Genomic DNA, 13,428 nt, shown 5'->3' with positions numbered 1-13,428 from the left:
TTTTTCCAACAAACAAACAAACAAAAAATAAAAATCCGAGTACATTCTTATTGTACAAATCAGTTTCGGAGTGTTCATTATACATTTTTTTCAAACCATTTATACACTTTAAACCATCTTTTGTTATAAACATTATCGTCTCTTTCTGCTAATATCATATTTAATCTGTCCATTTCTGCTATTTCGAATATTTTTTCCATTATTTCTTCTTTTTTAGGTAGTAAATCTGATTTCCATTTTTTCGCTATTAGAATTCTGCTTAACGTGAGGATATATAACACAATACATTTATCATCCTTGTTTATTATATCAGGCAAAATATTAAGCAAGTAACTTTCCGGGTTAAGCTGCAGATCTATTCCTACAATTTCTTTTATCAGATATTTTACCATTTTCCAAAATTTTACTATTTTGTCGCACCTCCACCATATATGATAGTATGTTCCTACGTTATTACATCTCCATAATATAATGAATATAAACCTGACAAGTTGGGAAAGAACAATATTACAATCAAGATTTGCTAAGGACAAAAAAATAAAATTCAATGACTCAATGTTAGAACTAGATAAGATTTGGTTGTCCTCGGCAGACAAACAAATACAAAAGCTATACAAACTTCTTCAGAAGGAAAGCATGGAAGATATAGCGATAAAACCCTGCATGAAAACCTGGGAACAAAATATAGGCCACATAATAAATATGCAAGAATGGGAAAAAATGTGGGAAACGAAAAAAATAGTAAGAGCCACACCTTATAAAGAGAATATTCTAAAAATGTTTTACAGGTGGCACTGGTCACCGGATAAAATAGCGAAATGTTATAAAAATGTCTCGGATATATGTTGGAGATGTAAAGCTGTTTATTCCTGTGGCCATCACTACACACTCTGGCAGCGAACTTAACATTTTAATCACTCTCTGTGTGAAGTAATATTTCCTTTTGTCCGTCCTGAACCTACTGCCCATCAGCTTCATTGGATGCCCTCGAGTTTTTTGGGAGACGGAGAAAAATGCATAATTGTATAAACCTCGGTCATGTCCCCCCTTAGTCATCCCTTTTCTAAACTGGGAAGTGCCAGACTCTTTGCAATGTTCCCTCTAAGCTGTGGAGTCTTGTGAGCAAACATTCTACTTTGTGAGCTACTGGCATTAAAGTTGTGAGCGAGCAATTTGGCTACTGCATAAAGTAGTTTGCTCTGGAACCATCATTCCTGAGCAAAGACAGAAATCTGTGAGCTGGAGGCTAAAAAACTGTGAGCTAGCTCACACTAACTCAGCTTAGAGGGAGCACTGCCTTCGGCCTTTCCTCCTAGGGAAGGGGCTCCAAGCCCCTAATCGTCTTGGTTGCCCTCCTCTGTATTTTTTCCACCTCTGCAGTGGCCTTTTTGAGATACAGTGACCTGAACTCTACCCAGTTTTCCAAATAAGGCCTTAAACTGGCGCTCTTGCTAGACTAAACAGGAACACCGACGGCTCTGGCAAAGTTGAATGGAACGGCAAGGTTGGCTTGTAGAAAACCTGGAATCCCAGTAAGTGAGGGAGACAGGGGTGCCAGCCTCCAGGTGGGACCTGTGGATCTCTGAGGTTTACTGCTCATCTCCAGACGACAGAGATCAGTAGCCCTGGAGGAAACGGGTGCTCTGGAGGGTGGACTCCATGGCACTGAACCCCGCTGAGGTCCCCGTCCGGTGCCCCTGCAGCTGGCAACCCTACCCCCCCATTCCCCCACCAGGGGCAAGGAGGGACGTGGGAAGAGGAAGGCCCAGGCTAGGGTTGCCAAGTCGGGTGTTGCACCGCAGCGGGGGACTCCCGGCTGGCGTCTGGAGCACGCACGCGCTGCATGCACATCACCCGGAAGTGACGTGACGCCGCCGGGCACGCTGGGGGCGGGGCCACGACAGCAGAGTTTTCCCTCGGATGACCGTGGCCCCGCCCCCAGCGTGCCCGGCGTGGTCGCGTCTCTTCCGGGTGACGCACATGTCGGGGTGGGGCTCCCCCCGGGGCCCGATCCGCCGGCAGCGGGGAACGGGCCTCTGGGGCGGGGGTTTCCCCGCCCCCCAGGGGGACTTGGCAAGCCTAGCCCAGGCTCTGGGAAGGCTTGTTCCAGTAGCCCAGATTCGGCATTACCGGGATTTGGGATTCGGCATGACCGATCCGAACCTTTTCCACGATTCACCTCTTGGTCTCTTTGCTGCTGCAGTGGATCTGGGAAATAATAATAAAACCCCCTGTTTTTAAATGAGAGGTCTCCTTAGGTTTGTAACGGCACCACAAGGCTGTCGGTTTAGTCTGCTCTCGAGATACACGAATGCTGAAATTCTGGTGTCACTTCTGTGGGGCTTTATTAAAGGTAAAGATCTTCCTTGCTCGAAAGCCAGTCGAATCCGACTCTAGGGTTGTGGTGCTCATCTCCGTTTCCAAGCCGAAGAGCCAGCGCTGTCCAAAGACGTTTCCGTGGTCATGTGGCCGGAATGACTAAACACCCAGGCGCACGGAACGCTGTTACCTTCCCACCGAAGTGGTACCTATTTATCTACTTGCAATTTCTTGCTTTCGAACTGCTAGGTTGGCAGGAGCTGGAACTAGAGACGGGAGCTCACTCCGTCATGCGGCACACTCGGGTCTCAAACTGCTGAACTACCGACCTTCCACAGCCTGCAGTTCAGCGTCTTAACCACTTGAGCCACCGCAACTCCTATTATTTATTTATTTATTATTATTAAACTATGGCAAAAGACGGCAGCCATGACTCATTTTGGGTAATTTTATGAAGGGTTAGATTGAAATTCTGAAGCATAAGATTTTATAAAAAGTGTAACGATTTCCTCTCTCTCCCCCGCCCCTTCCCCCGTGCAGGTTGGAAAAGAAACGGTTCAGACAACGGAAGATCAGATTTTGAAGAGGGACATGCCGCCCGCTTTCATCAAGTGAGTAAGCCAAAATTGGTCTGGGGTGGACGGGAACCTTAGCAGACTTGTGGCCTAACTCTCACTGAGGGAGGAGACCTGTCTTTTTCGGCTGTAGACATTTAGACTTCCGGCGGGGGCCGACGTGACCAAACGGCCCCTCCGTACAGACTTTTCTAACCTGTCAGGTCCCACCTGCAGTCTGAAGCCGAAGAGCTGGAGTTGCCCAGCTCCCGGTGGGACTGGAGATCTCCCAGGATTACAACTGACTTCCAGGCAACAGAGAAAATGGCCGCTTTGGAAGGTGGTAGGCTTGCCAAGTCCCCCCGGGGGGTGGGGAAACCCCCGCCCCAGAGGCCCGTCCCCCGCTGCCGGCGGATTGGGCCCCGGGGGGAACTCCACCCCGACATGCATGTCACCCGGAAGTGACGTGACCACGCCGGGCACGTTGGGGGCGGGGCCACGGTTGTGGCCCCGCCCTCAGCATGCCCGCCGTGGTCGCATCACTTCAGGGGGACGCGCACGCTCCAGCCGCCAGCCGGAAGTCCCCCGCTGCAGCTAGATTCCGACTTGGCAACCCTAGAAGGTGGACTCTGTGGCACTAGGCCCCATTGGGGTCCCTCCCCTCCCCAAAGCCCGCCCTCCTCGGGCGTCAACCCCCAAATCTCCAGGTGCTCCCCAATCTGGAGCTGGTGACCCTCAGCTGGACACCTCCCGGAATGGGAACAGAGACCGGTTCTTCTGGAGAAAATGGCTGCCTTGGGGGAGGGTCATTCCGCGGCCTTATACGAGGGATGCCAGCCTCCAGGTGGGACCTGGGGATCCCCTGGAATTACTGCCCATCTCCAAACCATGTTCCCAACCCAGACCTGTCATCTCTGAGTAGAGCCCCTATGCAGGTCTTGGGGGGGGGAGCCAAACCTCCATCCAAATCTTGAAAGTTTGTTTTATTTTAGCTAAGAGACTTCATATTTTTCACCAGATGTTTGGGTCCATTTATAAAGCTGTCACGGCAAGGCTTCCCATAACTTGTTTTGTGTGCAGTATTTAGAATTTGTGAACAGCCCTATACAATAAGTCCGCATTTCCCCTTTTGTCACTTGAGGGTGGACGAGGTAGTGCTAAGCCTGGTCAGCTGCTGCTTTCGTTCTCTCTCTCTCTCTCTCTCTCTCACCCCCCCCACACGTTCATTTGACACCTTGAAGGCTAATTGACTGACAGTTGTAATTAACTTCACGCTTCGGTGCTGAAGACATAATGATTTTCTTCTCCTGAGGTCTTGAAGGCCTAAATAATCACTTTTTCATTATCATTCTTCCGCCTTCCTTGACAATGTCAAGCAACACCTCCTGATTGAGAAGGCAAATCCTGGCTTCCTGAATACTTTATCTTCTTTATTAGTAATGTGCTCTGGCTCGATAAGAATGTTTTGAGGGGAAAGGAGGACAGAGGAAGGATCGAGAACAGGGAAGTGGTGGGTCGAAGGCATCAATGCATTTTGCTGGGTGTGGGAGGAGACGGGACGTGAGTGAGGTGAGCCATTGCCAAGGTGTCTTAGGAGTGTGTGTTCAGTGGCCGAGTCGCCAGCTTTGGAGGTTTAGGGGGTGGAGCCTGGGATGGGCGGGGTTTGGGAAGGGAGGGGCCTCATTGGTATATAAGGCCATAGGGTCCACCCCTCGAAGTAGCCATATACTCCCAGGGGGACTGATCTCTGGCCGTCTGGAGGTCGGTTGTCATCCCAGGAGATCTCCAGTTCAGTGGCACTTTTGGCTCATGTAGCACAGGATCGATCGTGCTGCGGTGGCTTTAGAGTCAAAGGAAGGCAAGAAGGGATTATGTCTTGGGAGCTGTGCCAACTAAAAGGAGAAAGGTGTTGGATTTGAAAGGGAGTTTTGCTTTTTCGGCATGGGCCGGCATGCACGCAGTACTCCTGGAATGCTTAACCACGGTTAAGTGGCCGTGGTCAGATCCTTCCCGGTCATCTGTGCTCCGTCTGCTTTGCGTGGGGGTGGCTCTCCGGCCAGACAAAAGCCTCCTCCCCCTCCTGCTCTGCCCCGAGGCTGCTGTGGCCTTCTGCGTGGCACTGCCGCTGAACTCTGACCCTCTTCCCCACCTGCCTCAGTTATTAAATTGGCCCTGTCATGAATGGTTACCAGAGTCTTCCTCTGAGTAGGGTTTGAACCAGAGGTTTGAGGATGGCTTCAGATCCGGGATGGGGATTTCACGTGTGTCCCTTGAGCAGCTTCCCCCGATTCCCAGAGCCAAGTGGCAAGCCCCTTTCAAAGCTGATTGCCGTTTGTGATGTGGCATTGGCTCATTCTGCATCTAGTGTTCGCTCCGTTGTTTTACCAAACCCCCACTGGAACAGAAAAAGATGCGGCTGAAAACCACATTCAGATACCCCGGGGCCAACGCCAGAGTCACCCCTGAATGGCCATAAAGCGGCCATAAATCCATTCCATTTCATTTATTAGCTTCATTGACCCGAGGTCTTAAGCAAAACATGCAAACAGCAACTATAAAATGCATTACATATAATTACAAGAAATTTAGGCAGAACGTCTTTACAATAAAAGCTAGTAAACATGCTCTCGATCAGTAATATCAGACCACATTTTATAAACTTCAATGAATTCTATAAAATCCCATGATATTATGGAAATTAGTTTTAAAATTTTAAAATTGTATACAAAAGGTACTTATAACATTTCAAAGCTGCTTTAAAAATTGCACTATCGAAAGATATTTTGCCACCAAGCGAGTCGTTTCAGGGTCCTCATCAGCTAATAGTATGGTTATCACCCAGGGTTCCATAGGGAGGTGATATCTTTGTAAAATAGGAGTAATCCAGCAGGAGCTGGGGTCAATCCATTGGTGGCAAAATAACATAAGATGATCTAAGGTCTCTATTGTACCTGATCCACAATCACACAATCTATTTGAGTACTGTATTTTAGCAAAACGGCCACTTAGCTCTACAGTTGGAAAAACATTCAACCTTGCAAGCGTGAAGACATATCTAGATCTGGGGGATGTAAGGAAGCTCATATATGAGGGAGTTTTCTTAGGTGGAACAATCCCTAAGGTTGGAGCATACTCGCCTAGCACGAATTGAAGTGCTGAGTCGGTCAATGTTTGTCACCCTCAATCTCATCAGATTTAGCACTTCTTGATAATTTAAATTATTAAGCACCGGAGGGGCGAGACCAATCCACTCCAGCTTGTTATCTATAAGTTTTGCCCACGTACATTTATAATTATCCCCTTTTAAAAGATAAAGAAGACCTCCTTGAGCATTAGGTGTCATATAAAGAACTTTCAGTCTTAATTTAAAGGCTGCCTTCCAGGCTCTTGACTCAAAGGAGCATTGTGCAAATTCTTCTCTAAGTGCTGAGCGGCCATAAATCTATGCAGGCGGCTACCATAAAACGGAGAGATCAAATGAAGTGAAAGTTCTGTCTTCTTGGTGCTTGGGGGGGGCAACAGTGGGAGGGCTTCTAATGTCCTGGCCCCACTGGTGGACCTTCTGATGGCACCTGGTGTTTTTGGCCACTGTGTGGGACTAGATGGGCCTTTGGCTTGATCCAACATTGGCGTCTCTTATGTTCTTATGAAAGCGGCAATGCAGTCTGGACACTGCCAGGAAATCCAACCATCAGTCAAGATGAAAGTGGGCATGCCATGCAGAGGGGTATTCCTGTCCCAACGCGGGTTTGGTAAAACAGCGGAGCCAATGCTAGATGCAGAAATGAGCTGCTGAGTTCCACCTTAGGCATCCCACAACTTGCGAGGGCCTGAGTACCTCTTTAGGAAGGCCGAGCGCCGAAGAATAGATTCTTTTGAACTATGGTGCTGGAGAAGACTCTTGAGAGTCCCTTGGACTGCAAGGAGATCAGATCAGTCAATCCTAAAAGAAATCAACCCTGACTGTTCCCTGGAAGGCCAGATAATGAAACTGAAGCTCAAATACTTTGGCCACCAAATGAGAAGGGAGCACTCCCTGGAGAAGACCCTGATGCTGGGAAAGATTGAAGGTCAAAGAAGACGGGGACGGCAAAGGATGAGATGGTTAGACAGTGTCATCGACGCAACGAACATGAAATTGAGCCAACTTCAGAGGACGGCGGAAGACAGGAGGGCCTGGCGGGAGATGGTCCATAGGGTCATGGAGAGTCGGACTCGACTGTGCGACTGAACAACAACAACAACATGTTTTGTTTCTCGCTGTTGCTGCCTAGTGCTCACGGAGGTGTGCAGTGTGTGTCTGGGCTAGACCAGTGCAGGCTCACAGACTGGAACTGCTTCCCCCACGCCCTGCCCAGGGGAAACTAGTGGGGCAGGGAGATCCTCATGAATTTCTAGTTTGTTTGTGTGGATGGATGGAGACCAGTGTTCCCTCTAAGCTGAGTTAGTGTGAGCTAGCTCACAGCTTTTTAGCCTCCAGCTCACACTTTTTTGTCTTCCCTCAGGAAGGAGGGCTCCAGAGCAAGCTAATTTATACAGTACCCAAACTGCTCGCTCACAACTTTAATGCCAGTAGCCCACAAAGTAGAATTTCTGCTCACAGGACTCCACAGCTTAGAGGGAGCATTGATGGAGACCCAGTGTGATGTACTGGTTATAGTAGGATCTGGGAGACCAAGATTTGAATCCCCGTTCTGCTATGGGAGCTGTCTGGGCCTGTGACCAGTGTTCCCTCTAAGCTGAGTGAGTGTGAGCCAGCTCACAGTTTTTTAGCCTCCAGCTCACACGTTTCTGTCTTAGCTCAGGAAGGAGGGCTCCAGAGCAAACTAATTTAGGCAGCAGCCAAATCGCCGGCTCACAACTTCAATGCCAGTCGCTCACAAAGTAGAATTTTTGCTCACAAGGCTCCACAGCTTAGAGGGAGCCTTGCCCGTGACACGCTACTTCACAGGGTTGTTTCCATGAGGGCAAAATGGAAGCAGGGGAACAGTGTTGTAAAATGCTTTGGGTCCCTTTCAGAGAGAAAAGTGGGGTGTGAGTCTCTAATTTTTTTTAAATGGAGGAGCATTCAGTCTTTCAAAACACACGCTCCAGTATACTTATTGACACCCCCCCACCCCCGTCTGTCTGGCAAAGTCTTGCCTGCTCAGTGGGTTTTCTCTGTCTACCTCAAACTCAACTGCAGAAAAGTTCTTTTCGTTTTGTGTAACTGTGGCTCCAAGTGACAAAGGGCGAGCAGCATGATTCACAGCAGCAAAAGTATAAGAGGCCGACTTCAGCCGAGAATCATGCAGGGAAATGGGCGCACGCTGTCGTCGGCTGCCTTTCTTGCCTGCCTTTCTTGCTGAGACTCAAGGCGGGTCAGGCTATACAAAAAGATGTCATCCCACTGAATTGAGCGGACAGTGATGTTTTCCTTTGATGTATTTGAAAGCGAGAAACTTGTCTCTCTGGAGCACACTTTAAGAACTTTCTAAAAGTAAACAAAAAAGAAAAGATGTCGGAGCTGGGCAAAAGCGAGCAGAGAAGGAGGGAGGGACTTCCGTCTGGGCGTTGGTTTGTGTGCAAGAGCCGGCGGTTGAATGTATGGACTGTTTATGGCTGTGAATCCGACGGGAGTTTTGCAAAAAAGATAAGTTGGAATTGTGACAGCGAAAAGTGCCTGATAAGCGCTTATAAGTCAACAATTGCGGGGAGGACCCATAGAGAGTCTGGGAGCGAATATAAAAGCGAAAATGAAATTGATACCATTCTCGAAAATGGGAACCTCCGGGGCATGAAAGGAAGAGGATTTATAGTACATGAACTGAGCGTATTAACAACAACCCGAAGGAGGATCTAACAAGCCGGAAGGAAGACAACAGAGGAAGCTCCTTCACGTCAGCGATAGTAAAAGTACCCAGCACGCAAAGAAGCGGTTCTGAATGTGCACAGAAGAGACCCTTTTTATTAACAGAATCTCAAAGGAACATTACTAACATACTAACAGAGAATACATGTAACAGGACTAAGAAAAGAAGTTTGGCAACACACAGAAGAAGCCCAAGAAGATTAATTGGACATTACTAACAGTTTAATTTACCAGTTTATATATCACTCAGCTTTCTCTTTCTCCCACTGTCTACCCCTCCCTTTTTTTCTTTTAAGCGAAATACCTCCCCTTTTTAGGGGAGCCAATAAAACCTTTATTAAAAAAAAAAAAGATGTCATCCCACAACACAAGGTATCCCACAAGCATTACAATAGGACTAGGATTACAAAAGGCAGAAACACAAAGTGAAAAAAGAAAGTGATTAAGATATACATGATATATCATAAACAATGCAGAATGTGGAATGACAAAAGGTATAGTTCCGTCTGAAGGAACTGATGTATAATAGACAAGCAAGTGAGAGATGTATGTTCACACTTGTAGAAACAGTGCTGAAGCTTTATGTTTAAAAACTGCTCTCTCTTTTTAAAATCTGGAACACCAATGTTTTCTAGTGCTTACAGCTGCAGTGGCATTTACAAGTTCCCTTGGCTGGTGTCTAAAACCAGCCCAGTGAATTATATTTAATCTTTTGCTAAATTTGGCTTGCAAATAGGGTGCTGCGCTCTCGTCTGTGTTTCAGCTTGGTGTGCACGTCCAGCAGCCTGATGATCGCTGCAGACGGCTGCCCGAAAGACCCGTGTTGTGTATTGTGCTCCACAAGAGCCGCGGATTTATCAGCATGTTGCTCTTGGCCCTGGTAGAATGCGGCTTCATGCCTTCGCTCTCCCAGAGTCCTCTAAAGGAGAATTATGTTGCATTTATGAGTCCCTGGCCTGCCCAAATGCTCAGATTAGCGTTGCAGAAATGAGCCAATTGTTTTGGTTGCTGGAACACGTTGTCCGATTCCAGTCTTGACACTTCAGAACACTGGCTGTGAATTAAAGGCGCTTAATCGTATCCCAGATGGCATTCGAGTCCAGGCACGGGGTTTCTCATATAAGGGAATTTCATGCCTTATGGTATCTTCGGTGCCCATTCAGTCAGCCTGCCCTAACTGATAAGCCTGTTGAAAGCTCAGTAAGGTCTATTTTTGCCAAGTATAAAAAGCACTGCTGGTGTGCAGGATGGTGGTTTCAGCCTGTATTTTCCATTTTACACTGGCTTCCTTTGGGAATCAGTACTGTTTGCCCTTTGGAAGAGGCAATCGCAAAGCCTGAATCTCTTTAAAGTAGCCCTTGGAGACAAGGTTGCTAGCAAGGGCTCTTCACTCCAGCGGAGCAAAAATGAGGGGCAGAGCAATGTCACAAAGTGTTGCAACGTCACAACCGTTGTACTCAGAAGTGACATCACAATATTCTAGGAAACCGCCCGGTCTCTAGTTTTATAAACCATAGATATCTGGGGATTCTTCAGGTTTTTCAATTGCCTCTTCTTCCAAAAGGCAAACGGTATTTAATTCCTAGAGTATTATGATGTCACGTCTGGGTACAATGGATGTGACCTTGTGGATGTGACCACTCTCTGTGGTAAAAACCATAGAGATTTGGGGAATTCCTAGAGCATCATGACATCACTCCTGGTTGTACTCAGAAGTGACATTGCAACGCTCTAGGAATCCCCCAGTGTTTACGGTAAAAACCAAAGAGATTTGGGCATGTTCCTAGAGCACCATGGCAGCACTTCCGGACATGTGCTGTTGCTCTCCACCCCCAACTTTTGCTCCTGCTGGAGTGAAGAATGGTGGTGGTGGGGTTTTGGAGTCAGGTATGGGAGATTGCCGTGGTGGGCTGTCTGGTAACCTGACCTGGAGAAAAATCTCTTTCTGACCGGCTTCACAACTCCATCTGCATCGACACCCTCCCCTCCACGCAAAAAGAAGTGTCAGTTGCTGTAATGAGCCCAAGGGAGAGAAGACCGTGTACCTTTTATTTAGCCTAGAGAGTATCAGAGGCAGGGCTATTTTGGAGCAGGAACGCACAGGCACGGAGTTCCGGCTGGCTCCTGAGTTGGCCACGCCCAGCAGGAGCTCATTAGCATAACGGGCCACACCCAACAGCAGAAACTCATTAGGATTGGCTACCATTAGGGGTGTGTGGCCTAACATGCAAAGGAGTTCCTGCAACAAGAAAAGGCCCTGGGTTTGGACAACAAACAAGGTAAACAGAATAAGAAGCAAAAGGTGGGAATGGCTGGATGAGCACACTTCTGGTAACATGGGGTGTGTGGCCTAATGGGCTAATGAGCTGTACTATCAGGGGTGTGGCCTAATATGCTAATGAGTTCCTGCTGTTGGGTATGCCTTATTATGCTAATGAGTTTCTGCTGGGCTTTCTCTACAAAAAAAGCCCTGATCAGAGGGATGGTATAATGTTGGTGAAGCCACTCAGTACTGTTGAGAGGAAATCACTGGGCACTCTTACAAACTACTGGGAAGGGGGGGGGAAAGTCTTGGCACAGGATGGTCTATCCTCCCTTTGACAGAAGGGATGGAAAGCAGTTAGTTGCTGGAGAGAACATGGTTGGAGAAAGTGAGATCTGGACAGTGGAGTGGCCTCGTCCCGGCTTCCCTGCACTGAAGCCTTCACAATGCCATGGGTTCCATGGGTTCCTTGAGCCCAGAAAAAGAACCAACAGAGGTTTCAGCCACCCCCCCCCCCCCGCAACTGAAAGGGCCTCACTGGGACAAAGCTTTCAGAATGCCCACTTGCATTCCGAACTTTGCATTGGAATAACTGGGAGCATTTCCTTATTCCTTTTGTGGATGAAGTGTTTCGAATCTTAACTAGGTCTGTGCCTGTGTAGTATTTTGGAGCAAAGCTTGGAAAGATGACTTAGAACGGCCTTTTCTAAAATAAAACATTTGAGAAACAAGAATATAGTTGCGTGTTCTATGGCAAGGAAGGGCCGGTGTGGAAAGCCATGTGGGGATGTGGGATACGGTTCTAGCACAGGAGGGCTGGCAGGAGCAGAGGGAGAAATGCCCGTGCCAGCAAAAGTCAGTCAGAGGTGAAGTAAATTAGTGCTAACAGGGCCTTGGTCCTGGTTCAAAGACATAACCCAATTTGATAAGTGGCAACTGAGCCTGCTCCTCTTGCAATTAGCAAAATGCCCTGTCTGCTGGCACTTCCATTTTGGGGGGGAAACATTCCAGCTCCTTTGCCCTTTCATCTAACGTCTCCTTCAGAGGTGAGGATCGAATGCCTCAGGGAGGGGCCAGGGTGAGGAGGGGCTGTGGCTCAGCGGTAGAGCATCAGGTTGGCATGCAAAAGATCCCAGGTCCAATCTCTGGTGTCTCCAGTTCAAAGGTAGGAGGTGATGGGAAAGACTTCAGCCTGAGGCGCTGGAGAGCTGCGGCCTGTCTCAGCAGGCGGGAGCGACCTTGGTGGACCCCCCGGTGCTCCGATTCAGTATAAGGGAGCTTCATGCGTGTGTTTTTGTGTGAGTTCCTGAGTGTGTGATTCCTGTATCACCAGCCCAAGCTTTCCCCACATCTCTCCTCTCACCCCCATTTTGTGTCGGGAAGTCCTTGCGCTCAGACCAGACCTTTCCATGCGCTTGGCGGGCTCAGCATTTGTGTTCCTGCCTCCTGCCGATGGTTGCTGCGGGAGCGGGAAAAGCCGCTCTGCTGCTGCCGCCATGGCTGCGTAAACTACCATGAAATGGGGCTGGGTCGCTTCCGCCGTTAAGAGCTTAGCGCTTGTGTCTGGGTGTGAAGCTTTTGAAGCTTTTCCTGTTGGGGCTATACAGAAAACAGTCCGTATAGCTGAGGTATGCTCCCATCCAGTGTGGTCCCAGTGGATTGGCTGAGTGTTGACTTTGGAGCTTGGAGACCTGGCTTGGAAGTCTGGGGCAGGGGAGCCCAAGGCCTGGGTGGTCTTAGCCTTATCTTCTTTGTGGTCTCTGTGCATCACGCCTCTGGGATATGGTGCGCCTGCGCCGACCCCGATCGGTATAATGGGAAGCAAAAGGGATTTTTGCGCCCACTCCCCCATCACGTGCCGAGCTCCAGTGCGCATGACTAGGGGAGGGGCACAACAATCCCGCCAGTTCTCTTCTGACCGCCGCGCTGGTAGGATCTTCTCCGCCTCGGTTGGTAAAACTTTGGCCTTCGGGTCTCTTCTCTCCTTTCTTGGATTGTTAGTTAGTTAGGAAAGTAGTTTTTTGTAGTTGCTCTCCTTTTGGACTTAAAATCTCTGCTTTGGGGGGGGAGGGGGCGGAGTGTCGCTTTGAAATGGTGGGTACATTCTGAAAAGGCTCCTGAACCCCTCTCCTGCAAAATCAACTGCAGATCGTGAAATCTCTCCGAAACACTCCCTCGAATATGGGAAGAACCTCCAGAAACAGACCGCAACGTACACACACCTGTTTCGTCGATGGTAAAATAATTTTTTAGCCCAGGGAAACCACCATCTCCGGAAGACTTATCTTCTATCCCGGCATCTAAAATGGCGACGTCTGCAGATCTGCCTAACTCTGAAGTTCCCGACGGTGATGCACTCTTAAATAAAAATGATTTAAGAGAACTCCGAGAAGATCTACATGCATCCTTAATGAAATCGGTGACTGAACTTATTCAACCAA

The 13,428-nt window shown here is 48.4% G+C and overlaps 1 protein-coding gene across 1 annotated transcript in view; it reads left to right on the top strand.

The window, feature by feature from the left end:
- Positions 1-13,428, top strand: part of VCL (vinculin) — a 147,277-nt gene that overhangs the window by 40,308 nt on the left and 93,541 nt on the right. The window contains exon 2 of the mRNA XM_015414526.1: positions 2,861-2,930. Coding sequence (XP_015270012.1) covers positions 2,861-2,930 — 70 coding nt within the window. The remainder of the gene's footprint in view (positions 1-2,860; positions 2,931-13,428) is intronic.

The sequence above is a fragment of the Gekko japonicus genome, unplaced genomic scaffold, assembly GCF_001447785.1.
Source record: "Gekko japonicus isolate JY-2015 unplaced genomic scaffold, Gekko_japonicus_V1.1 scaffold484, whole genome shotgun sequence".
Taxonomy (NCBI): domain Eukaryota; kingdom Metazoa; phylum Chordata; class Lepidosauria; order Squamata; family Gekkonidae; genus Gekko; species Gekko japonicus.
This window is presented reverse-complemented; position numbering and strand designations above follow the sequence as displayed.